The sequence below is a fragment of the Marmota monax genome, unplaced genomic scaffold (assembly GCF_021218885.2).
Source record: "Marmota monax isolate L192 unplaced genomic scaffold, Marmota_monax_Labrador192_F-V1.1 WCK01_AAM20220418_F8-fsc00010, whole genome shotgun sequence".
In the NCBI taxonomy this organism is placed as follows: Eukaryota; Metazoa; Chordata; class Mammalia; order Rodentia; family Sciuridae; genus Marmota; species Marmota monax.
Genome location: NW_026692321.1, coordinates 23771614 through 23799240, shown reverse-complemented (window position 1 = coordinate 23799240; position 27627 = coordinate 23771614). Strand labels below are relative to the sequence as shown.

The 27627-nt window shown below is 32.1% G+C and overlaps 1 protein-coding gene across 12 annotated transcripts in view; it reads right to left on the bottom strand.

Moving 5' to 3' along the window:
- The window catches only part of Birc6 (baculoviral IAP repeat containing 6), a 218668-nt gene that overhangs the window by 85452 nt on the left and 105589 nt on the right, over positions 1-27627 (bottom strand). For all 12 annotated transcript variants that reach the window (XR_006851216.2, XM_046441601.2, XM_046441604.2 and 9 more), the window contains 17 exons: positions 26587-26720; positions 25806-25959; positions 23373-23489; positions 21715-21869; positions 21115-21241; positions 20646-20756; positions 19759-19892; positions 17759-17886; positions 10804-11366; positions 9944-10119; positions 8877-8973; positions 8531-8725; positions 7512-7712; positions 5255-5534; positions 3855-4111; positions 3498-3606; positions 596-817 (listed from right to left, as the gene is read on the bottom strand). Coding sequence is in view for 11 of the 12 variants with exons in the window: in XM_046441601.2 (XP_046297557.1) it covers positions 596-817; positions 3498-3606; positions 3855-4111; positions 5255-5534; positions 7512-7712; positions 8531-8725; positions 8877-8973; positions 9944-10119; positions 10804-11366; positions 17759-17886; positions 19759-19892; positions 20646-20756; positions 21115-21241; positions 21715-21869; positions 23373-23489; positions 25806-25959; positions 26587-26720 (3160 nt within the window). In the remaining variant the exon portion in view is untranslated. The remainder of the gene's footprint in view (positions 1-595; positions 818-3497; positions 3607-3854; positions 4112-5254; positions 5535-7511; positions 7713-8530; positions 8726-8876; positions 8974-9943; positions 10120-10803; positions 11367-17758; positions 17887-19758; positions 19893-20645; positions 20757-21114; positions 21242-21714; positions 21870-23372; positions 23490-25805; positions 25960-26586; positions 26721-27627) is intronic.

Below are 27627 nucleotides of genomic sequence, written 5' to 3'. Positions count from 1 at the left end.
AATACAATATTTTGCTACCAACTTACAGTTATCTATTAGTAAGTTTGGCAAAGCCTTAGCCAAGTATGATGAAGAAATATGAAAACTAGTTGTCAAAAGGACAATGTAGAAAGTAGTCTTTCAAAAATATGTAGCTATACTTTTCCTCCAAAATGGTACATTAATAAAGATAAAAGATCCTAATGGATAAATATGCAAAGGAGAACAGACACAATACTCTATGAAGACCGACCCAAAGCATTCTGATTTCAGGCAAGAAAAGCAGGCAGCATTGCTAATACATTTTCTTAAAACAAGAAGAAAATATGGGGGTGTAGATCAGTGGTACAGTGCGTTTCTAGCACACACAATGCCCCTGATTCTATTCCCTAGCAATGAAAAAAAAAAAAGTAGAATGTGCACCCGCCCACGTGCGCACGCACACACACTCACACACACACAAATTAAACCTATGTGACATCCTATTTAAAACTGATTAGATTTATTACTTTCAAAGTATATTTATCCAAATAGACATGCAAAACACTGATTAATAATTGAAAACCTGAAGTAATCTAGTATTAGCAGGGGGGATTTTTTTAATCATCATACTTACTCAAAGAGTTCTCGGTCCAGCAGTGCTGGTAAATCATATTCTACCAGCAGTTCATAACTATGCCAAAGAATTGCTGCTACACAGTGCAAATGAGAAGGAGACGGCATGAGAAGACCATATTCTATTGTTGAAGAGCTAGGACATAAGTAGTTCATCCGGCCACTTCTCTTCATAGCAGCCACTCTTGCAGAATCACTGACCCATTTTAACAAGGCCTGAATTCTTCAAAGAAGAAAATGAATTCCAATAACTAATAATGCCACCACTAACATTTCATTAAATATAATTTTGGCATGTAGGCAAGGTATATATAAGAATATACTACTTGTTCTGAATCATTTTAATTTCAAATGGGAGGAACTAAGCAAGTAGGATGTAGCTGTTCCAGTTTTCCAATAACATTACCAATTTTAAATAAAGCATTATTTGAATTAATAGTATTTAAATTAAATAATACTATTATTTAATAAAGCTCAGTAAATAAAGTATTTTTTACCTCTTACCTTACCTATAAACAATATGTTTAAATGTCTAAAATTACGGAATATACATCTTAACAAACTCCTCTAAATTTTCTGTCCTCTTACAGCAAATGTACACTAGATACAGCAGTGATCTGAGGACACTTCTTTATTGTGCAGGATCTAATCAAAACCAGCATGTTTACTAGAAGCAGTCACCCACCCTTACTCATTCTGACAATGGAATATGTCCTCAAACACATACTGTGGCAAATGTCACTTACTCCCAATTCCCTAAGGCTGCAGATCAGTAAAACGCATCAAAGTATGAATCACTGGCTAAGAACAAAACACTTTTTTTTAGAGAGAGAGAGAAATTTTTAATATTTATTTTTTAGTTTTCGGTGGACACAACATCTTCATTTCATTTGTATGTGGTGCTAAGGATTGAACCCAGCGCCCCAAGCGTGCCAGGCCAGCACACTACCGCTTGAGCCACATCCCCAGCCCAAGAACAAAACACTTTTAAAAGAAACAATACTTTAGAGTTTGTATAAAAAAAAAAACTAAAAAAAAAAAGTTATGATTTATTGTCCAATTATTAAAATACATTTGTATCTGATTTTCTAGTGTAGACCACAAAATTCAAAATTCATTGCTTTAGATTAAAAGAAATGAGGGCAGAGGGCACATCATATTGCTTAATATTCTCTCTCTCTCTCTTTCTCTCCTAAAGGACTGAAAGGTAAGACTCTTAAATGCTTAATTGTTTATGACAGGACATAAAGATTATTTGGAGAAAGAGAAGGAAGATGAGATAATTAGGGACAAGTGATAATTTCTTATTCCAGGGATTTCATCAATCTTGGCATTAATGTTAGTTCTAAAGGCTAAGCAATCATGCTTTGATAAATACGTGGAGAAAATTAAGTTTAATTTTCTATTTATGATAAAACTAAAATTTAAAAACTAAGCAATTTAGTTCTAAGAGAATTCAAGCAACCTATCTGGAAAAATAAGTACTCATTTTTAAAATATATTTTGTGTTTAAAATATATTTTAACTCTACTAACTAAATTTGGCAAAAAAAAATAATTGTTATTTACTAGGTAAAAAAACTAATTGCAATCATTTACAATGTAAAATACTTATCATACAGTTTTATATAAAGTAAAACACTTAGGGGAAAAACTACCTTGCTTAATATTTTGAAGACACCATGCTAAAAATATATTTACAATGTTAAAAACGAAAATTTAAATTTTTCTAATCAAGAGAATGTGCAATTAATTGGGCAAAACTAAGTGACTACTATTACACTATTTATGAGTAAATATTAATCATCTTTCCCTGAATGCCTGCACTATTAAGCACTTCATTGCATACACCCAAATTGACATCCTCCTTCCTGGGTGATACTGCTCTGTCTCCCCAACCATGAAGGCACAGAGCAGAACTCAATTAACCTGTTCTCTCTAGTACTTAATAACATAGCAAGCATACAGACATTATTATATAAATACCTATAAAAAGAGTAAGTACCCACCAAAAAGTTAACAATTTTGATAATAATTTATAAAGTAAGAAGTTAAAATACTGAAGGATTTCTTCTTCAATATAAATAACCAAAACCTTAAAGGATAACTTAGGAAATATATCTCTAGCTCAGGAATTATTTATATTACTTTTAAATTCACATATTATATATATATGCCCATATACCATATATGAAATGAAAGAATACCAAATGGTTGCTCAAACAATGTTTCAGAAGTACTTCAGAGTTTTTATCAATTTGGAGTAGAAGATTTTAAGGTAGAATCATATTAGGAGAACCCATCAAAATTACCTATATGTAGAAACCACTAAACATTTAGCTCAAGTGTTCAGATATTATTAGTATAATATTGTTTAATATTATTATTGGTAGTAGTATAATATTGTTTCACCTTGTGGAAAGCAAGAAAAAGAAGGTAGAGAGTCTAAAGGACAGCTATATAATCGATATGTAAAAACTTAGAACATTACTACTGCATTATCAAAATAATCCAAATACTTACTGTGGACACAATTTATATATTTATATATAATTAGTAAGTACTAATTGAGATACCATGATTATGGTACCATCACCTTATAAAGGTCATATCACAACATGGTTGACTTAAAAATGTTTTTATTCCATTCCAGTCTTTAAAAGAGAGACTACGAATTCTGCTTGAAATCAACTTTACTCAAAATACATCCAAATACATGAAAACTTATGTTATTCATGATAATCTCTAAAAGTTGTACTATGTAAATAGCTAGATACGCAAAAAATAACAATACCATCTTAACTTTTATGTAATATTGTATAAGGACAAAGTATGGTAAGTAACATTCATTACAGCCATATTTGTGTACATGTGTGCTTTAATGAAAACAGGATCATCATATACCTGTCTTTTGTTCCAGGATCCTGAGTTGTACCAAGCTGGTAAAGAATATCTATGGTAGAGTCAGAAGACAGTCCGTTCAGTCTTCCAAAAAGTAAAGGGCTATTCAAATCTTACAACAGAAAAGAAAAACAATAAAGTTACTAGATAAATAAATTTGGAAAGGGAAGAAGTGCTTAATTTTTAAGTGATTCATTAAAAACAAATCATAAAATCTAACAAGGGAAAACAAATTTGAAAACTAATGAAGCTAAAGAGAAATTAATTTCAGAAACAGGGATAATCGTCAAGATTGTTTAAGCCAAATGTGATTGCTTTGTAGGATAATGTAAAATATAAAATATCAGAGTTAATTGCCACCTGTAGGATCGCTGCCTGATGCGGCACAATTTCTCAGGAGAATGTCTATAAGCTTCAGGCCAATTCTAGTAGACTGTAGTCCTATCTTTACAAGCACAACCTCAATATTGGGTGAATGCATTCCACAGTATGGTGACATCAATAAAGCAGCACAAGTCTGTAGAAGATTAGCAGTAGGTGCAGCAGCACTTGCCATCATTCCTTCCAGGTCACTTATGTGGGTAAGGCAATGATGCAACAGCCGTAACCATCCAATACTGAAATATAAACACAAAATTACTTACAAGATAAATATAAGTAGCTCAAGTTATTTCACAGATAGAATAAAACTTTTTAAAACATCATTATATTTTGTTTCTTAAAAATCACCAGTTAAGGGTTGAGAAGTATAGCTCAGTGATAGAGCACTTGCCTCGCATGCATAAGGCCCTGGGTTCAATCCCTGATACCACCAATAAATAAATAAATAAATTAATTAATTAATGGAGCAAATGGTATATGTCTGCAAAATCAATAAAGAATTATGGGGCTGGGGATGTGGCTCAAGTGGTAGCATGCTCACCTAGCATGCGTGAGGCACTGGGTTGATTCTCAGCACCACATAAAAATAAAATAAAGATATTAAAAAAATCGATAAAGAATTATACACACAGAAAGTTTGCCCTATAAGTATTTAAGTGCTCATACCACCAGGAGGTATAAGCTTGCTTTAAAACAAACAAACAAAAATAGCCACTGACTCATTTTTTGTATTTTTTTTTACTGATTAAGATCATAGAGTTGTAAAACTTGAAAATAGAAAAATACTGAATTTTCTATTAGGCAAAATTTTCAATAAAACTTCACTATAAAATTTTTAACCATCAAAATTTATCAAAATGTTTATTACAGGACGTATTCATGTCCTAATATGTTTCATTCAGACATAATACTTTTAATAACGGGCTTTTACGAATTATCATTCAAGATTAGTTCCCTCTTTCTATAGTCAGTTTGCATGATTCAAGTATTCAGATATACTCCTACTTAAAAGCATGTGGGCATGTGGGAATCCCTATACAGACCATGACTCCCTCCCGCCACCCCCCCCCAAGAAAAAAACCCACATATACATACACAAACCCTGAAAGCTACAAACATATATGTCACACTGTTGGTCAACTCAAAAGATTAAACACACAAAAATCTCAATTTCAATCAATCTCAGGTTTCTCTTTCCACAAAATTGTTGTCTCTATTTCACCTAATAAAAAATTAAGATATTATATAGATATTATATGGACAACCTATGGAACAAAAAACTTCCTAAAACCTTAAAAAAAAAAAAAAAGACCATGAGATGAATAATTTCAGGGGGAAAAAAAAAACCATTTTAAAGAATAAGGGGAAAAAAAACATACCTTGTTTTAGATACCTGATCTTCAGATGGAAGAAAGGGATTATTAACTGTTGCTGAAGAAGTGGTACCAAACGCGGTGAGGCCCAATAATTTAATTTGTGAAAGGCCTAACGTGCTGGCATCTCGTGGACGATGTAGTCTAAGGCAGACAGCAGAAGCTACCTCAGCTTTTACAAGCTGAATTTTTATGTAGGTGAGACCACTGGTAACAACAGGAGTGGACAAAGGTAGCATATTTACCCCATCTGCACTTACTTCAACAGACACTGAGGATGGGCAGGCTATAAGAAGAGAAAATTGAACAACCACAAACAGAAAAGTGAACTAGATTTCAAAATCTAACAAAAATCCAAGTAAAAGAGCAGCTTTCAGTTACATTCACTATAAACTTAATAAAAAATTCATACACCAAATCATACTTTCTCAGTGAATTTCATCATAATTAGCTTTGGAGCTATTTTGCAATATTAAATATTTGATCCTCAACATAATAGAAAGATCATATTCAAATGTTTAACATTCACCTAAAAAAAGAAAAACACAGTAACTTAAGATGTGCAATCCAAACAACCAAAAAGGCTTTATAATTTCTACTTTATTCAAAATTGCCATGAACAGGGCTGGGTGTAGCATGATAGTTGAGTGCTTGCTTAACATGCAGGAACCCCAATGAGGTAACAAATGGCAGCTACCACAGGAAAACTGTTTCTCCCTACCATAGCACAGAAATCCATATATTAAATGCATCTCCAACTAAAACCATCTTAAAATGGGGTTTTAATTTTAATTTCAATGGTAAAATTAGGACTAAATTTTACTGCATGTCAATAATATATCAGAATTACACAGGGAATTAGAGAATTCATACCAATTTCTAAAATTGAACTTCAAAACCTTTTGAGGAAAGTATTTATACAGCAGACACAGTGAAAAAAAAATCAGGTACTTCAATTCCCCACAAGAACAAATGGTACACCTTATATTGAAGTCCATATTTGATTTGAAAGCCTTTGTTATCTCTACTGAAGCACACATACCTCCAATGTCTGCTCCAATCCAAAAGTAAAACCAATCTGTTTCGTTAAGCACACGTAAGCAGGAAACTCATAAAACATTTGCATTTTCATACCAGAGTTCCCCTTTATATTATGTTTCTTCTCTGCATTAGCCTTTTTCCCTTCTAATTTATATTAACTATATCTGTTTGTATCTAGTAGTATGGACTCAATTACTAATTGGATATAATAGTCTAAATGTTCAAATCAGAAGAAAAAAGTTTTTTCTTCCAAATATGCCTGAAATCTGCAAATTTCCCATAGGTCTTCATTCAGTTATTGGGTGATACTTGATAGTAATGATGATCAATATATGAATATTGAAGAGTCCAATAAAGATTAAATTATACTAAAACAATCAAAGTCCATAAAAAGCAAAATAGTATTTTACATTCTTTATGAATACTTCTAGTTTCTGCTTGACTTAATCTAATCTTATTTTCTAAAACTTATTTACCCTACAAAGCTATAAAATACAATCAAGAAATACTCATCAAATAAATAATACAATATTACAAAAGACTATGTCATAATAAATATGAAATATAAATTTTGAAATCACACTCAAATATTGAAAATACTACTCTAAAAATGTCACAAAATTCTTTGTAGAGGTAATTTTCTTCCAGTAGAGGTAGGGTAAGGCATGAAAATAAATCTAAGTGAATTTTACATTTCAGGGTTAGTAAGGAGGACCAACGTAGACAAACTAAGACTGCTAACAAACATTACTCACAAACAACATGAGTAAACAAACTCATTTTGACATAAAATATTAATAATAAATTGGGAGAAAAGGAAGGTTGAATAACATATAACTGGACTATATTTTTCTGGACTTCATCAAACACTATTTGTTTGAGGATAACAACCCTATCATTTCATTTAATGGGAAATAACTTGAAGGTAGTGTTGATTATTCCACCAAAATCTGCTCCAAAATTATAATCTGGTAATCATAACTAAGCCCTTAAATTTGATAAATATTTTCCTTTTGTCGGGGCTGGGGTTGTAGCTCAGCAGTAAAGCGCTTGCCTCACACATGTGATGAACTGGGTTTGATCCTCACCACCAGACAAAAATAAACAAAATAAAGGTAAAACAAACAAAACAAAACAAAACAAAAAAACCCCATATTTTTCTTATTTCAAGTGTTTCTAAATTATAATTTATTGTCATAATGCTTTATAAGCCATTACTTACTTGCAAGAGATGCAAGATGAGGTTGGATGTGTATCTCTTTCAGCAGCACTGCTGCAGGAAGGTGAATGGTAAGGTCACACCATGCCTCCTCAGGCAGAAAGATGTAGGACCAAGCAGCAGAGCGAGCTCTTCGATGGGGTGGTGTCGCCTGCAAAAGCACTTCAGCTGGTTGGGCAGTAGGACTGCTAGATGTGATTGTACCTACAGAAGACATTTTAAATAAATAAGAATTTACCCCCCCCCCATATGCAATAAAGCATTAAGAACAACAACAAAAAAAAAAGAAATAAAATCAAGAATCAATAAATGGGATGGATTCAAACTAAAAAGCTTCTTCTCAACAAAAGAAACAATCAGTGAGGTGAATAGAGAGCTTACAATTTGGAAACAACTTTTTTACCACATGCACATCAGATAGAGTACTAATCTCTAGGATATATAAAGAGCTCAAAAATCTTAACACCAAAAAAAAAAAAAAAAAAAACAAGAACCCAATCAATAAATGGGCCAACGACCCGAACAGGTCAAATAAATATCATATTTATTATGACATAGCCTTTTATAATATTATATTATTTATTTGATGAATATTTCTTGATTGTATTTTATAGCTTTGTAGGGTAAATAAGTTTTAGAAAATAAGATTAGATTAAGACAAGCAGAAACTAGAAGTATTCATAAAGGATGTAAAATACTTTGCTTTTTATGGACTTCAATTGTTCTAGTATAATTTAATCTTTATTGGACTCTTCAATATTCATATACTGATGGACATCATTACCCAAAGTACATGTATGAAGACATGAATGGAGTAATTCTACTTTGTGTACAACCAGAGATGAAAAATTGTGCTCTGTACGTGTGATATGAATTATATTGCATTCTGCTGTCGTATATAACACATTTTTGTAAAAAGAAACTTTCAAATGACAATAATAGTTAGTTTAATAACTAATTTTCCCCTTTATACCAGTGAATATATGAAATAAATTCATAATAACATGCAATCATTTTCCTACCCAGGGGTGCAAAGTTATGGATCCCTTCCGCATTGTCAGGTTCAGAAGCTAGTATTCTCGTTTTCAAAGTACTGTCAACAGCTTTATTTGGACCAGAATCAAGAAATTTCATAATTGTTGATACCATACTTCTTGCAGTGTTCACAATAGCCCTTGTACTTGTAACCATGTTGTTGCAAATGAGCTGAACACCACCTAAGTTAACAAAGAATACTGAATGAAAATTATCTTAAAACAGATGCTTTGACATCAAGAGTCAACAATCACAGAAGACTACAAAAGTGAAAACAGAGTATACTATCAGAATGATTACACTTAAATGAACACTTTTGAAATTTTATCTTACCCATATCGTGGAATGCTTTCAAGGCATCACTAGTATCCAATACTCTCAAAATAAACCACAATAATGGTTCAGATAACTGGCAAGTAGCAAGAGAGCCCTAAAAAATAAATATGTATATTATAATTTTATATCTTCCTATGAACCAAGAAAACTATACTTCTAAGTCCATATAATATTCCTTTATAATTTTTATAAACTGACAATCTTAAATACACTACATACAAGTTATCTGCCAAAGCACATAAAAAAACGTATCTGAATCAGAAAGACAACTATCTCCTCTCAGTACTCAAGAGTAATTTGTAAGCAACTACCTTCATTTACAATTATAATTTCATCCTTTAGTGTGCATTCATTGTTTTCCAGTAGACACTAATTTCCTTAAAAAAAATTGCGTCTACTCAATTCCTTTGCATTTCCAATTGAAACATAATTTACATTCAAAAACATTCTAAGAAAATGACAATTATACACTGATATATACAAAAACTCCCTAAGACATGTGTTGAAATCTGCATTTGAAAAATAATAAATGGACCAAACTGTTTAAAAGAAAAAAAAAAAACCAAACTGGTTCCTACAATTTCATTTATAACAGAAAATAAAGAAAAGCATATATTCTAACGTATTTTTCTTTTTGAAGTTATCCTAATTTTTCTTAACTGAAAAAAAACTAAATATACAACATAAATTTGAAAAACAGTCATATTAAATTTTCTTACATATCATTTATAAAAAACATCCTATTCAACTATGTTGTTTTTAAGGAAAAGGAAAGAACCACTTCCTGGGCCCATAAAAAGAAATCTAAAGTTTAAGAACATGCTAAATGTTGTATTTATATATCACTGTAGTCCTTGGAAAATATCACCTTGAGAAACTACTCCCCAACTTCTATTAATAAGCCTATAATCCTCACCTATTGATACATTTTTTTAATATATGATATGAATACTAATCTGTTTCTGTTAAAATACATACATATCAATGTAGGTAGGTAACTATTTCTCTATTCATAATATCAAATATTACATGAAATACTGTAACTGTTGGTGAATTGAACTTACTTGTCTGCCCATATACCCACAGGCCATGTAGGTTAAAATTGGCTGTAACATCATATGGACTGTAGAAGCTTTTTTACTTAGTGTTGTCAATATGGTAAATAATCCATCCCCAACTGATATGGCATCTAACCCACCATGAAAGTTTTCATGTTTAGTGAGATGTAATCCACTTGCCCCTAGTTTAAACAGAAGATTACATATATTTTTTTAAAGTATATCCTTAAAAGCCAGTACTAACCAAAAGTAAATTTTTCGAAAACCACTGAAGATGATAGGAACAGTTAAACTACACACACATACCCCTAGAGATTACAGTATCTATTCATAAAAGCAAGATTTTTGGATATTTTCTTTCATAAAAAAATAAAGAGAAAAATAGATGATATTCTTCAAGAAGAGAGAAAATAAATGATATTAGTATGCAACTATGCATCATAACATCTAATCAAAAAGAAGATACAGTGACAAAGAAAGCAATATAAACAGGCCAAAATAAGTAAAATTTTAACAAAATGATGCAAAATAACTTTTCTTCCTATTGAAGCTAAAACAATAAGATATAAACTTTAAATCACAGGAACTTGAATTTTAAATAAAATTTTATATTTCATTTTCAAAGAAAATGTACATAAATACATTTTTTACTGGTCTCCAATACAAAATTTGATAACAAATTTTTTAAGTTGAAAACATTAGAGACAGTTAGTTGTACCTTACAGAACCTAATTTAAGTGAAGCCACTCCACATGTCTTCACTAATAAAAATCAGTCATCAGAATCTTACAATAAAGTAGTTTTACATTATAAAGTAAAACTGATGTACCAGAAACAATTATAAAATTAATATTCTCAATACGTACCAATTATCATTGCCATGGCACTGCTATTACACAAGCCTAGAGCGGACAGAATCTGGCTCATAATCTGTTGGTTAGCTAAGACTAAGTCAGCAACGTATGCAGGAGATCCAGGCACACTAGTACTGCTTCCATTGACATCTTTGCCTCCTGAAACTTTTTCTTCATCTGATACACTATCTGTTGTATTGGTGGTCACAGACACTCTCGCGCTGTATTCCCTATTGCTTGAAAGAGGCAGCTGTACTAAAATGTTAACAAGTTTTAACAAATCAAACATGAGTTGATCTCTTGTCATTTCACCACAAACAGCTTTTGCATCACCTGGGCGAATGAGGTTGGCAAAAAGTCCCCCAAAGCATGCTCGAGCACCCACAGAGCTATCTGATCCACTTCTTGACATTACTTTGTCTGAGCAAGTGATATAGTGATGCACCAAGAAGGTGACAGATTCTATCACAGCAGAAATAGTACTAACTGAAACAACTTCAAAATTCTGCTCCAGAGTGAATTCTAAGAGCTTCACTTGAGCATCGAGAGGTCCTTGTCCTGTCTGAAAGGCACCCCTAAAGAAAGAAAGAAAGAGTGTTAAAAATAAAATCATTTAAAATAGTTTAGATAGAAGTAACTACTTCAATTCAACAAAGTTACAAAAAACTTTCTTTGATAGTTTCCATCTCACTTTTGTTCTTGCCTCCAGTTTACACAAAACCAAAATGACTTCCCTTCTAAATAGAAAACTTAAGGATATGTAATTAAAGCTGCAGACTATAATATTTTAATATCACAGGGCAATCTTAATAATGGAATGAGCTCTCATTTATTATATCCTCAAATGTTCCTATTATAAATATTGATTTTGATTCTCAAAAATTAAGTGTCAATCAAAACATTTTTATGTACTAAAACAGTAAAACTCAAGTTCTGCTTATGTCCAAATAAAGAATGCTAGAAAAAGTATCACTCCCAACCTAACAATAAAAAATGTCAAATTAGGGCTGGGGCTGGGGCTCAGTGACAAGAGTGCTTGCCTAGCATGCATGAGGCACTGAGTTTGATCCTCAGCACCACTTAAAAAGAAACAAACAAAGGCATTCTTATCCATGTACAACTACAAAATAAATAAATAAATAAATAAATTTTTTAAAAAGGCAAATGAACTACAGTCATAAGTTTTCTTAAACTCAGAGAGCTGAAGTCACAGAGAAACCAAAATGCTGAAATCCATGAAAACAAATGCGCTGCCCAAGAGAATGGAACAAAAGCACTGGGTTTCCTGTACAAGAATGTAATAAAAAGAGATGCTGGTGATGTAGAAATGAGTAAGAAATTCAGCTATAATGTTTAACAAATTGCTAAAGGATGAATGTATCCTAGGGAGATACCATAGTCCATATCCGCTCACAGGCTTCCTCTGTGACCCCACATACCTGTATTTGGCTGCTCCTGAGGTCTATCTTTCAAAATAAACCAGAGAGAAATCAAAACTACACTATTTTAAATTCTGAAATTATACAGAGTAAGTTAATATTACTTAAAATAAGATTAATAAAATGAAGACATACATAATAGAGCTAGGGCAATTAGTATTTTTTAAAATTTTAGTAATAACTAATAAAAATAGTGGAAATCAAACTATCAAAAAATTTTCCAAAAGTTAGCAGAAAAATATATTTTAAAAGAAACAGGCCAATTAAATAGAAAATTATCAAAAAGACTAATTTTAATCCAGTATATCAATAATTACTTTAAAAGAAAGTAGTCTAAGCCTATTACATTAGTAAAGAAGAAACATATCAGAACAATAACTTAAGCTAAATCCGAAGGTTGAATTAAACATGCTTTACAGAAAGTGAAAAGAAGGAAATAATAATATGACAGAAATTAATTAAAACTTGACTTTAAGAAAAAACAAAAAACAAAAAAAGAAAAAGAAAAAGAAACAACACCAGTATAACTATCATCTGGTTCTCTGAAAGTACGAGTATTACTGATAAACTTCTATTTAGAATAATACCCTCACACCTAAAAGATAAAAATTACCAATACTGGAAATAAAGAAATCTCACTAAAGACCCTATAACCATTAGGAGAATATGGAAATATGACAAATAATCAATTCAACAATGTAAATGAAGGAAAGTAAATGATTTCCTTCAGTACACAGACTACCATAGCTTACTCAAAGGAAAAAAAAAAAAAGAAAGAAGAAAGCTGGGAATATAGCTTAGAGGTAGACTGCCTGTCTAGCATGAGGGAGACCCTGGTTTCCATTCCCAGAACTGAAAGTGGGGGGTACCCCTGAATAATCCTACATCTATAAAATAACATAAAATTTTTATATAAAGCCAACTCCAGGCCCAGAATACCTCAATACTGATTTTTACTACCAAATATTTAAGTAATAATACACATTTTACACAACCTTTTCCAGATAATTAAAAAGAGAACATTCATTTTATAAGTCCAGCATTACCTATATACAAAAACCAGACTTTACATGGAAAAAATACAAATATCCCTCAAAAACACAGATTCCATAATCTTCAACAAAATATTTACTAATTAAGTTCAACATCATATAAAAAGGATTAACATGTCGCAAAAACTGGATATATACTGGGAAAACACAAATTAATTGTCACTTAAAAAATCTTTTTAATTAAAATAACAAGCTAGGAATAGTGGTGTACACCTGTAGTTCCAACTACTCAGGAGGCTGATGTGGAATCTCTTAAGCCCAGGAGTTTTAGCCCATCGTGAGCAATATGTACTCCACCTAAAAACAACTAATATGTGAACAGACTAAAGAATAAACAACATATGATCATTTCACTACAAGCAAAATAGGTATCTGACAAAATCCTTGAGACATTCATGATTTAAAAAAAAAAAAAAAAGGCCTTAGCAAATTAGAAAGAAGTAAGAATCTCTTCAACTTGTTACAGGCATCTACAAAATAATCTACAACTAGTAGCATATCTAATTCTGAAAGACTGAGGGAGAAAAGAAAAAAGAACAATTTGTACAATGTCTATTCAATACTATACCTAGGAAGAAAAAAGAGGGGGAAAAAAAAGACTGTCCATATTCTTTGACAGTATAGCTATGTACAAAAAAAAAAAAAAGCTATAACTGTTCCCAAATAGATATATACATATACGTAGACGTATATATACACACACAGGATATCACTCAAAATCCAGTAGGATTCTTGGGGTTATTTTGAAAATCAACAAGCTAATTCTAGAATTTATATAAAAAGGCAAAAAGAGTCCAGTGTTGCAAGTTCAAAGCCAAGTACAACAACTTAACAAGGTCCTAAGCAATTTAGCAAGATCCACTCTAAATTAAAGGGTGGAGAGACTGAGGATGAAGATGGGGCTCAGTCATTAAGCACCCTTGGGTTCAATCCCTGGTACCCCCCCCAAAAAAAAAGACCAAAAGATCTAAAATACCTGAAGTAATAAAGTCGGAGAAGCCACATTACCAGATATTTTTAAATGCCAGAAAGGTAAAAGAACACTGTGATTTTGAATAAAGAACAGACAGAAACACCAATTCTGTATCATAAAGTCACAAACAGACCAAAATAAAATAATCAGTTGATTTCTGGGGGAAAAAAATCAGGAAATGCGAATGAAAAACAAGATACTATTTTCAACCACAGTCCAGAATCAATGAGATATCTATAGACAAAATATCTTAAGCTTCTGAGCAAACACTAAAACAAATGTAAAACATAAAAACTAAAATTTCAAGAATAAACAGAAGGATAATTTGTGTAATCTTCAGTGAGGAAAGGATTTTTTTCTGGCAAGAATAATATTACAAGAAAGAAAAAAAAGGAATGCATTTTGGACATAAAGTATGTCCTACATTCAAAGTACTACCTAAATATTAAAGGAGAATTCCTTAAAAATGGAAGGGAAAAAAAAGGAAGAAAAAGTTGACAACTTCATCAAAACAAAGACTTCTCTTAATTTTTGAAATACACTGTTAAGAAAATGGAAATTAGATTCCACAGACCAATAGAAAATATCTGCAAAACATTCACTTGATAAAATTGAATGTTATCCTTTTTGGTGGTTCCAGGGATCAAACCCAAGGCCTCCTGCATGATGTGTGCTACACTACAGCCCCAGACCTGAATAACTCCTTTACAGTAAGAATGAGTATTTCAATATTGAATTAATCTAATTAAAGAACTGTTGGCTAATTTAATAGGATACAAGAGACTTTTTATAAAACACACAAACAAACATAGGAGTCTCCTTGGCCACACTCTTCTGGATCATGTTAAATAAATTATTTCAGGGAAATTTATGAGGTACATGCAGTGTAAAAAGTTGTGGAAAGTAGTTGGAGCATACAGATCTCAAAATACCTCCACTTAAAAAAAAATTGGGTATAACTAATGTTAACTATAAATAACTGTTAATGTACTGAAGTTTCATAAAAAAACCTTTAATGTTATACAACCCCTGTGAATAGAACTATGCTAAAGCCTACACCTAATAACAAGGTTTAGTGGTCTCATTGCGATAAAAATGTAATAGTATAGTTAACAGAAAAACGAAATAATGATGACTGATCATTACTTGTTCACTAATTTTATTTATATCATCCAAAATCTCACAAATTCCTCCCAATAAAATACGAATAGTGTTTTCATGTTAATGTTTTCAAATTTAGATATCTAAATCATTACAGTCCCCTGTATGTTTCTGTATATGCTTTATATACTCCAAATAAGTTGAATTACAATAATATTGTTTTTAAAAAGTTATAAAAGGGGCTGGAGTAGCAGCTCAGTGGTAGAGAACTTGCCTAGCACACTGGGTTGATCCTTAGCACCACATAGAAAATGAATGAACAGCTGGGCGCAGTGGCGCACACCTATAATCCCAGCAGCTTGGAAGGCTGAGACAGAAGGATTATGAGTTCAAAGCCAGCCTCAGCAACAGTGAGGTGCTAAGCACCTCAGTGAAACCCTATCTCTAATAAAAAAACACAAAATTGGGCTGGGGATGTGGCTTGGTGGTTGAGTGCCCCAGAGTTCAATCCCTAGTACCCTTCCTCCCAAAAATGAATAAATAAAATAGAAGTATTGTGTCCATCTACAACTAAACAAATTTTTCAAAACAAAGTTATAAAAGGAAAGGAAACCACTATGTCAGGAATTTCACTGTGTTTTAAAAAACAGGTTATTACAAATTGTTCATTTTTATGCTAAACTTTAACATTAATGTTTAAAGGTTCACATAATACACAAATGCTTTTAAACACTTTGAAAATTACGTGTATGTATATATGGACACGGACACACACACACACACACACACATTCACATGCACTTGTACTTAAGAATAAAGTTAAATGACATTGACATCTTCACCTTTTCCTGCTTGTTTTACGTTACTGGGGATCAAATCAAAGGCCTCACACACAATAGGCAAGTGTTATACCATTGAGCTACACCCATAGCCTTTTTTTTTTTAATTTTTTTAGTTGTAGATGGACATAATATCTTTATTTTGTTTATTTATATGTGGTGCTGAGGGCCTCACACATACTAGGCAACCGTTCTACCACTGAGCCATAACCCCAGCCCCCCCTAGCCCTTTTAAAATTTTATTTTGATACAGGATCTCACTAAATTGCCCATGCTGACCTTAATTTTGCATTCCTCCTGCCTCAGCCTCCCAAGTAGGTGGGATTACAGGGATGCACCATCATATCCACCTTGACTTCTTCATGACACAAAAATGGTAATTAATTTTAAAAAAACTCAAATATGCCAGATGTTTTGTTTGTCATGTATTTTTTTGTAACTGGAAATAAGATAATACTGTTTATAGCCTATTAAAAGATTTTTTTGAGAAAATAATGTTGGATTTTATGAAATGTTTTATATAATGATGGAAAAGATTTTATTAGTGTCACATATGCTCTTGAAGCATTCATACATTATCAGAACAAACCCAGCACTGTCGCAATTTTTCCATCTAAATATTTAATTTTTAGTTTTTTTAGGTGAACACAATATCTTTATTTTGTTTCTATGTGGTGCTGAGAATCAAACCCAGTGCCTCACGCATGCTAGGCTCACGCGCTACCACTTGAGCCACATCCCCAGCCCAATTTATCCATCTAAAACATTGCCTGATTATGTGTTTTTTAGAAGTATTTATTTTTTAGATGTAGTTGGACACAATACTTTTATTTATATATATAAATAATTTTATTAAGATTTTAATAAAATTATTTATATAAATAAATAAAGATGCTGAGGTTCGAACCCAGGGCCTCGCATGGGCTAGGCGGAGCTCTACCTCTGAGCCACAACCCCAGCCCCCTGCCTGATTATGTTAATAAATACATTTAGTATTTCTATATGAGATTATTAATGAACAATATTTTCTTTTGTAAGCTATCCTCTCCAGGTTTTCTTATGATATATAAATTCAATGGTAACTTTATTTCTGTTTTCCAGAATAATTTCAAATAGCCGCAAAATAAATTTTACCTATAAGATTTATAATGACTGGGCTGGGTTTGTAGTTCAGTGGTAGAGTGCTTGCATATGTGAGGAACTGGGTTCAATCCTCAGCACCACGTAAAAATAAGTAAATAAACTAAAGGTATTGTGTCCATCTACAACTAAAAAAAAAAAAATTTTTTAAATTTATGACTAATCTATGAAACCATTAAAAGCAGGCAAATTTTCAGGCACTAAATACTCCTTCCTTATTAGACAGCTGAGGGATTTAAAAGGGCCTTAATGAAACAAAACGGAAGTGAATCTGGAAACATATCAAAGAACACACACTCCTAAATACCTACTGTTCTGCCAATTCATTCTCAGATAAATTCCTAACAAACATTAAAGTAAAGTATATCTGGAAGATTACAGGTGACTTCTGTATTGAGACAACAAGAGTACATTGAAATTTACCTTTCTGTTGAAAGTATATGAATCAGCTTGAGCAAAAATTCACTGAATATCTGAGGACATGTTGAAGATAGATGCACTTGTAATCGGGTAAGAAATTCTTGCATAGCTTGTGTAGCTGTTGGACCAACCTGAAGAGAAATGTATTTCCACTAAAAACAGCTCACTATTATTATTTATAGAAGCAGTCACTATAATGGCATAGGATGTAAAATCAAAAGTTGCACTATTATAATTTCCACATAAGAAAGAACAAAAATATTAACAGTGGCAGAGGAAACTGACATTTTAGGTCTTAGTTTATTTATTATAAATGGCAAATTATAGAAATGATTAACAAAAGCCTTTTCTTTTCTTTCCCACTGAACCACAACCCCAGTCCTTTTCCATATTTTACTTAGTGACAGGGTCTCACTGAGTTGCTTAGGGCTGTGCTAAAGTTGATGAGGCTGGCTTTGAACTCAAAATCCTCCCACCTCAGCTGAGCAGCTGGCATTAATAGATTTTTCATCGTGGTTTATATATAACAACTAATTAGGTTTGATGAATAAATCATAAAACTCTGAAATTTTAGAAAAATAAAATGCAATACAATCCTACAAACTAAATTAAATCAATTTAATTATTAATAATGGACCAAGAAATTATACTCTTAACCAAACTTCCTACATAAAACCAAGATATAAGATATCATCACAAGGAAAGCTTATCCTTAATAATTTACTCTGCCTTATTGGGTGAGGACAGGCACCCTGGTACCTAGCTGTATTACTAACAAGCTATATAATTTGGGGCAGTATAGCAGATGTATGTTTTTTCACATTTAATATAATGAAATTGGAATTAGTGATCTCAAATTAATTCATCTTTACACATAGTTATCTCTCAAGAACATGTCTGTCCCTACCAAAATTCTGTCCCAATCAGTTTCTTCCCTCCTTTTTACTTAACTCTTTACTATGACCATAAAATTAAATTTTCAATGTCAAAATATTCACTGAAAGTATCCACCAAAATTTAAAGTTGATGAAGGCAGAGACTCTGTCTTGGTAAATACTTTCATCACTAATATTGAGAACAGTACCTAAGCCTAGTACAGAGAAACCTATTGAACAAATGAAATAACAGAAGGACTGAGACTATTATGGACAACGCAACACAATTAGAACTTGTTTAATGGCAAAGCCAGATAAGAATTTTTAAAAGAATCAAAAATAATGAATTGAAAGAAACCTTGGAAAACCTCCATTAAAAATATTTATGAATACTAAAGATATTTTATACAAGATATTTAAACTAGAAGCAGTATAATACAAGAAGAAATTAAGTTGATAATAAAACAGAAAATGTTGAATTCTAAGCGATATTTTGTGATTTTTTGCTATCCAAATACAATAAATAATATAAAATGTCTGAGCTATTAATCTTTGGGGGGGGGGGGTTGTGGGGGTGTTACCAGGAAGTGAACCCATGGAGACTTAACCACTGAGCCACAACCCAGGCACTTTTTAATATTTTATTTAGACACTAGATCTCACTGAATTGCTTAGCACCTCCCTAAGTTACTGAGGCTGGCTGTGAACTCCTAATCCTCCTGCCTCAGCCTCACAGGTTGCTGAGTTTACAAGAAAACTTACTGCCCAACTCTGAGCTATCAATCCTAAAAGCAGAACTCACAAAAAATGAATTCTTAAATCTTCATTCCAAAAATTTTAAGTGTTTTCTTGGCTTTGTAATTACATTAAATTATAAACCTAAATTATACAAAATCAATGCCAAACACATACTCTACATTAAAAAAAAAAATTCAATGTTCTTTGATAACAACCTACCACCTATTGTCCAGTTTCTATATAGCTACTTTTGTATTATTTATAAATTATTTATTACACTAACATACAAGGGCTATTACTTAATTTTTTAATGATGAAAATTTTATAGTTTTACTTCACAAATATTATTTATTGAATAGTCTGGGCACATCACTAATTAAGTTTTATTACCTGTGGACTGTGTTGATTTGTTCCGTGTGGACTGGTACCAGAAAGAAATTTCACTAATACATGAATGAGGTTTGGATCTGAAACCAACAAATGAGCAGTACTCTCCTGAGTTCCAATCCCACTGCTGGAACCAGCTATTAAAAAATAATAATAATAATTAATCTTAATAAACTGACTACAAAACAACAATTTCCAATATATACATAAACATCTTTTAGTTCAAAGAAAACTTACATATTGCTAGTAATTACAAGTTTATTAAGAGAGTTCCAACCTATACACACTATTGTTAGACCTGGATTTCATTCTTTATTTTCATCTACCATATTATCTCCTCCCTCATTTTTCTGACTATGAATACAGTCAAGTGAAAATCAAACAACTAACACCTTACCATTATGTTAGGAGTCTATTTTTAGGAACTATTTTTCCGTAGCTTTTCAGATAAACTATAACTCAGTTTTCTAAGATAAACTGAGGCCAAAACTATTCCTTTTTGCATGTTACATACAACTAACTAATGTATAGGCAACCCACTGATTCTCTTCAGCAGAATACAACATCTTTGTTTATCAGATAGCAATATTTTTATCTCATTTTTGGATAATATATTCTAAACAAGAAAATAGAAGAGCACTTTGATGTTAAACAATGATTCAAATAACAGCTTTATCAAAGTGACAGAACTCTCAATTTAATGAAGTCTTTCTCAAATAGAGATTGAAATCCATCCTCTTATTATAACTTACAGATTGAATACAATGTAATTGAAAGGACTTCAATTTCTCACACAACCACATCACTTCTGGTAAAAATATGTTAAGAATTCGATAATAAGCATATTAAAATGTACATCCGAAATTACGTTAATAAGTTTCTGAACTTACAATTAATCTGCATGTTTGTCATGAGTGTTAGGCTATGGAGTACAAGGCACCATGTCCGGAGCAAAGTATTGGGATACCACGCTAGCACTGTGAGAAAGCTAGTTATTGAGGCTACATACAAAAGAGGAAAGAAAAAAATTTTACTCAGAAAAACTGAATATTTACTAAGAATTAAAAACCAAAAGAACGAACTAACAAATAAGATTATTTTTTAAAATTAGCTCATTAACTACTGTCCTTGGAACACACAAATACAGTTCCGAATTAAATACAACTAAAACTTTGAGAATCAATAACATTTCCCAGCAAGGGTACAGCTCAGTCTGCAACACTTAAAATAACATGTTCTCATTACAAATTTGTTATACATGCATAGAAACTGGTACATTTTAGGTACATTTAACCTAATTATTACTATTTAGCTATTTTATTTATACCTATTAGGGTTTTTTCTACAAATAAATCTTACCTTGATTTAATGAAATGACAGGTATTCGATTAGCATTATATAAAAAAATGTCTGCTCCAGTCTCTTTATTTCCAGATGAGCTAGAATTCAGGCTCAATGTGAGCCACAACTGGAGAAGTGACTCCAACTGAAAATGAATGAAAATTGACAGGGGGAAAAAGTACATATTATAAAATGTATTTCAACAAAAATCTTACTGCTTAGAATTTTGTCATGAATAAAGAAAATTTTCAATTAAATATTTCCCAGAGTTACTTCATGTGACAAGCAAGTACATCTTAAAATTCCAGAACAAATTTTAACTTAGTTAAAATTTACCATTTACATCATATAAATGTTTTTCTAAGTTAAAAGAGGTGATTCAAGTTATTAAATTGATGGGTTTTATACAATATGTGGTAGAAACTAAGGCTTAAAATCATGAAAATTAAAAATTGTTCCTTTAAGGAGGACCTGTGATAATTAAAGCATTTCCAATATTGTCCCAATTGAGTATAATTAATAATCACCATCAAGTTGCAAATGAACTTTACAGTTAGTTTCACCATTTCAGAGGCTCCCAATAATATGTTAAAATATCATTTTCTCCCAAAGTCATACCTGAACATGATGGACTTGAAGCATGGAAAAAAGTTTGTTGAAACAAACATTTAACATTGGTACAGATGATAACTGTATAATAAGCTGGCTGGTTTGGTTTGCTGTTTGTAAACCTCCTAGAAGTGAATCATCTGTTCCAGTAGGAGACTGAGATACTGAAAATCAAACAGAAGTATGATGTTATAAACAAAGTTTCAGAACACACACTAACTCGTTACTTATATGTATGAGTAGGTAAAAATAATTTTTTTAACCTGCATTCTGTAAAATGGTTTAAAGCTATATGTTAGTATCTGAAAAACTTAATTTTTAACATTGTTTGAAGGTAAAAAAGATAGTCACCAACAAGAGAAGCTCCCAAATACACAGGACTCATTCAATAAAGGAAAAGAACATACTCTTTAACAGTTTTTGCTAATTCATAAAAGAGGAAAGGGAAAGAAAGAAAGAAGAATCTTATCTGATTTTATTATTCATTGTGGGGATTTTTGTTTTGTTTTTTCTTCCCATCATGGCACTAGAAATTAAACTCATGGCTTCTCTTACCATTGAGCTACACCCCCAGTCATTTTTATTTTGAGACAGGTTATCCCTAAACTTCCTTAGGCTAGCTTCAATTCTGTAATCCTTCTGCCTCAGGCTCCCAAACAGCTAAGATTATAGACAGGTACCACCCTGCCTGGTGTGATTCTAGACACTGATGGATTATTAGAATCACATAGGCAAAATGCAAAATTCTGATGTTCAGGCTACATGCCAAATGAATTATTTACTGATAACCTTTCCTTCCTTCTTTTTCTTTTTTTTTTTTTGGTGAAGTATCCCAGGCTGGTCTCAAACTTGTGATCCTCCTACCTCAACCTCCCAAGTAACTGGACATTTCAAATGTGTGTCAGCAGGCCAAACAAATTGAGAATTTAATCATGGGGATCAGAAAAATATAGGGACACTTAGAGGATTTTGTTCATATATTTAGAATATGATTATACTAAAAAGATACACACTTGTGTGCAGGATAACTACTAAATCTTCTCAATTATGGAATTCAGTTATAAAGCTCATTTGGATGCCATGCCACCTATACATTCCATCCTAGTCTTTGAGGATGATAAAGATGTTTTTATTAAAAATTCCACTCTTGGGCCTGGGGCTCAGTGGTAGAGTGCATGCCTCACATGTGTGATGCACTGGGTTCAATTCTCAGCATCACATATAAATAAATGAATAAAATAAAGGTCCGTCAACACAAAATTTAAAAAACAAACAAACAAAAAAAAAAAAAACAGGGGCTAGGGATATGGCTCAAGTGTTAACACGCTCTCCTGGCATCAGCGGGGCGCTGGGTTCGATCCTCAGCACCACATAAAGATAAAATAAAGATGTTGTGTCCACCGAAAACTGAAAAATAAATATTAAAAAAAAAAAAAAACTCCATTCTTATTTGTTTTTTGTTGGGACTGGGGATTGAGCCCAGAGATGCTCTACTATTGAACTTCATCCCCACCCTTTTTGTTTTTACTGAGGCAGGGTATTGCTGATAAGCTCCTTTAGATTCACAACAGACATGGAATTTTGACATTTGTCCTTGTAGAATGCGCCTGTAAATAATCAAGACAAATCATTCCTTATAATTGTCTAAAAATTGTCATTTTACTTACATGTTGGAGATGTATTTGTTAATGCTTGTAAAATGGAATCTGCTTCCAGAGTGGACATCATTTTTAACATAAGTTCCGCTTGCTGTTCAAGTCCAACTTCTAGGCGAGCATCTAGGGCTACAAAAAGCAAGTAAAAAGAAGCCTAATTGATCATCATTATTACTTATATCCTACCTCCTACAAAAAAAAAAAGTCAAAATCCAAACTCGGGAAAGGATGTGTATGCCCTTAGACAAGTACAGCTTGGCATGCATTATCAGAGGCAGAGCTGGAAGACCATCTGTACAAATGTGGTTGAAGAGAAGAGACTGAGGTGGGCATAGTGGCACAAGACTGAAATCCCAACTACTCAAGAAACTGAAGCAAGAGGATCCCCAAGTCTGAGGTGAGCCTTGACAACTTGGCAAGATCCTCTAACAAAATAAAGAACTAAAATATAAAGGGCATAGAAGTGAGATCAATGGCAAAGAACCCCAAGTTCAATCCAAATTCCTACAAAAAAAAAAAAAGAGAGAGACAGACTAATTAAATAAATAATAATAGTAGAAGCAAATATGTTAAGGAAAATGATAGGTTTTTCGCTCAGAAAAAAAAAAAAGGAGTGTAAATATGGGAAGGGAGAAAACTTAAATGAACCCTATAGAACTACACTATAACCAGATATACCAATGTGAACTCAACCACTTTCAATATATCTAAGACATATGTATAGAAACACACACACATCCCCTAGCTTTGTTCATCAAGACAGCATGGAAACAGACAACAAAACTAAGAAGTACATCTTGCATTCAAATCTTTTTTTTTAAACAATATTCTGCTTTGAATAGATCTGAATACCATATTATTTATACAAGTGGCTAATTCCCAACTAGGGAAAATACACTAAACAATGAGCAGGGGTTATCTCATTTTGTTAGAGAACAAGAAGTGCTCAAAGGCTGCTAAGAGTATGTCAAAAAGGTCAAGAGAGGGCTGGGGTTGTAGCTCAGTGGTAGTGCACTTGCCTGGCACATGTGAGGCACTAGCTTCAATCCTCAGCACCACATATGAATGAATGAATGCGACAAAGGTATGTGTCCATCTACAACTAAAAATTTAAAAATGGTCCAAGAGACCAGATTGAAGGAGATCCTACTGGTCAAATGTAAGACAACTTGAAGATCAAATTACATAAAGATAACATTGAATATATTAAATGAATCTTAAACTAATACATTTAAAAAAATGATTAAAATAATAAATTTTATGTTATTTGCATTTTACCACAATAAAAGCAAACTAGTAACATATTGTAATAAGAAATTATAACTGCGTTAAATAAATTTTTTACAAAGGAGAAAAATGCAACTCCATAAAGAAGAAGCCCGGTGGACACCTCCTTAATCAAGTGATTAATTTTTTTTTTCCTTTGGTAGTAATGGGGTTTGAACCCAGGGCCTTGTGCATGCAAGGCAAGCACTGTACCAATTGAGCTATATCCCCAGCCCCATTAAGTGATTAAATGTAACAGCATCATAAGTAAAACAAATCAAAATCATGGGTCACATACAAGGATACAGCAAACAAAAATGACTATTATTGCTGTGATATTCCTACCAAGATTCATGACTTCAATCTAATTATGAGAAAATAGCATACAAATCTAAATTGAGGGATGTTCTATAAATAACTAGTCTATAATCTGCAAAAGGGTCAAGGTCATGAAGGTCAACATTGAGAAACCATCTCAGACTGAAGATCTGACAACTAGAATGCAAAGCATGATTTTCACTGGGTCCTTCTACGTAAAGGGCATTATTCTGACAACTGTTAAAATCTGAATGGCCTCTCAGTATAAGGTAATAGTAATATTAATATTCTGATTCTGATGGAATATGCTTCTTTGATGTGCTCATATTAAAGAATGTCTAGCTTTTAAAACAAAAAATTGGATTGGCAGCTTACACTCAACTGGTTCATGATAAAAAACATGCTCTGAATTTTACTTGTTTCAAACTTTTTCAGATCTTTAATTATTTCCATTTTTAAGATATTTTATTGAAAAATTTAAATGTTACATTGTACATGACTAGTAAAATGAAAAACTAGTATTCAATGTGGGGTTTTTTATACATAAAAATTTATTATTAAAAAGATAATAAAGCAAAACAAAGCACAATTATTTAAAATCATTGTCAGTCTCATACAACCCACAAATAATTTTTGCTAAGTATTATTTTGAGAAACAGATGGACCATCATTGAATGAAAGCTCCTCTAAACTTTATGATAGAAAAGAACAGGAAGCTCTGAATGACACTCTATGGTACAACTTTGATACCAAACCTATTGTACACTCAGGCTCAATTTCTCAAGAGACAAAATATATATAAATTTAGTACTTGCTTTAAGAATAGTATATACCTCAAAATAGTCACATATAAACACTTACCCTGAGATACTGAAACACTAACTGTTTGTGATCCATTCTTTTCTGTGTTTGCTGGTGGCTTTGCTACAGGGATTCCCAAACCTCCAATGTAAGGATTATAATTGTAGGTACAATAATCAGCACCCCAGTAATCATACCATGTACTGCTTATTGGCTTAAAAAAAATGGAAAAGAAGTTGTGTTTTACTTTTTGTTTTTCTACTGTAAACTAAAACAGGACTATACAATAAACATACTTCACATCCTTTAAATTTTCACCCATTTAGAATATTAATGATTTGCAAGAATGTTTCAATGATAGCCTTTTCATTTTTTGAAAAATCTAAAAATACCCCATTTGCTTAGAAACTGAAAGTAAACTAGAATCCTTAACAAAATCTAAGGAACCAAAAGAATAATACCACTACAAAGTATTACAGGTGTATCTTCTTTAGAAAAAGGGGAGGCTAACATAGAAGATTAACCTAAAAGAGGCTCTGTTTAGATAAAGACTATTGGCTGCCTGAAAGGCTGATAACTCAATTTCTAAATGCTTATTAATGATACTTATAATAATTATTAATGGCTACATCAACAAAAATGGTGTAAGTTTCCTTCATACTATTCCATGAGTTTCTTTTAAAAAATGCCTACAGTACTGTAGCAATTTAATGAATTTTACATATACTGAATAAATGGGATTCATTTGGTAGTAATTTTGTATATTTTCTTCTTTGAAGTAATTGCTAATCTAAAAATGTATGAGTATTTTGATTACATACAATATTCTAATAGAGCATACCTTAAAAACTTTGGCTGCAAGGGGATCCTTTTCTAAATCAATATCTAGAGGATCAATGTCAACTTCCATTAGATCTTGAAGTAACTCAAGGTCAATTTCCTTATCTTTTTCCAAAGAAGAGAGGGGGGGTGTGCCTTCAAATAATTCAAAATTTCTGTATTATATTTAACATGAAATTTAGCCAACATATTGCTTTTAGTTGCAGAAAAAAATATTTTGTTTACATGTAACAGACACATGCTAAAAGATTTTAAAAGATTAAAAATCTAAACTTTTACACTTAATTATTAATCAGTACATAAAGGTATTACTTCACAGAACAAAATAAAAAACACTACTAGTATGAAACTTGATTTCCTAGAGAAAATACCACAATATTAGCTGTTGTTGAATCAAGTTGCATAAACTTTGCTATTAAAAATAGTCATAGCTGGCTGGGTTTGTAGCTCAGTGGTAGAGCGTTCGCCTAGCATGTGCGAGACCCTGGGTTCAAACCTTAGCACAAATAAATTAAATAAAAGGTACTGTGTCCATCCATCTACAACTAAAAAAAAAAAAAAAATCATTTAAAAAAAATAGTCATAGCCAGGCGTGGTGAAGCACACCTGTAATCCCAGCAACTCAGGAGGCTGAGGCAGGAGGATTGCAAGAATAAGTCTAGCCTCAGCAAATTAGTGAGGCTCTAAGCGACATAGAAAGACCATCCCAAAATAAAAAATAAAAAGGGCTGGGGATAGGCTCAGTAGTTAAGCACAGCTGGGTTCAATCTTCCATATCCCCACACACTCCCCCACCCCCCAAAAAAGAGGGAGAGAGAAGTCATTAAATGTTCCCCACATTTTATTGAAACTTCTACAGATACAAATCAGACTATATCAAAGTAATTGGGATATTATGAAATGATAGTACTTTGTTGTAATTAACACTCACACCCAGAAACAAGGCAAAATATGTTTACTGGAAAAATATCTTGCATCATTATATAAGGTCAAAAACCTCAAAGGAAAACATAAAAACCCATTTTATACTTCATAGCATTCT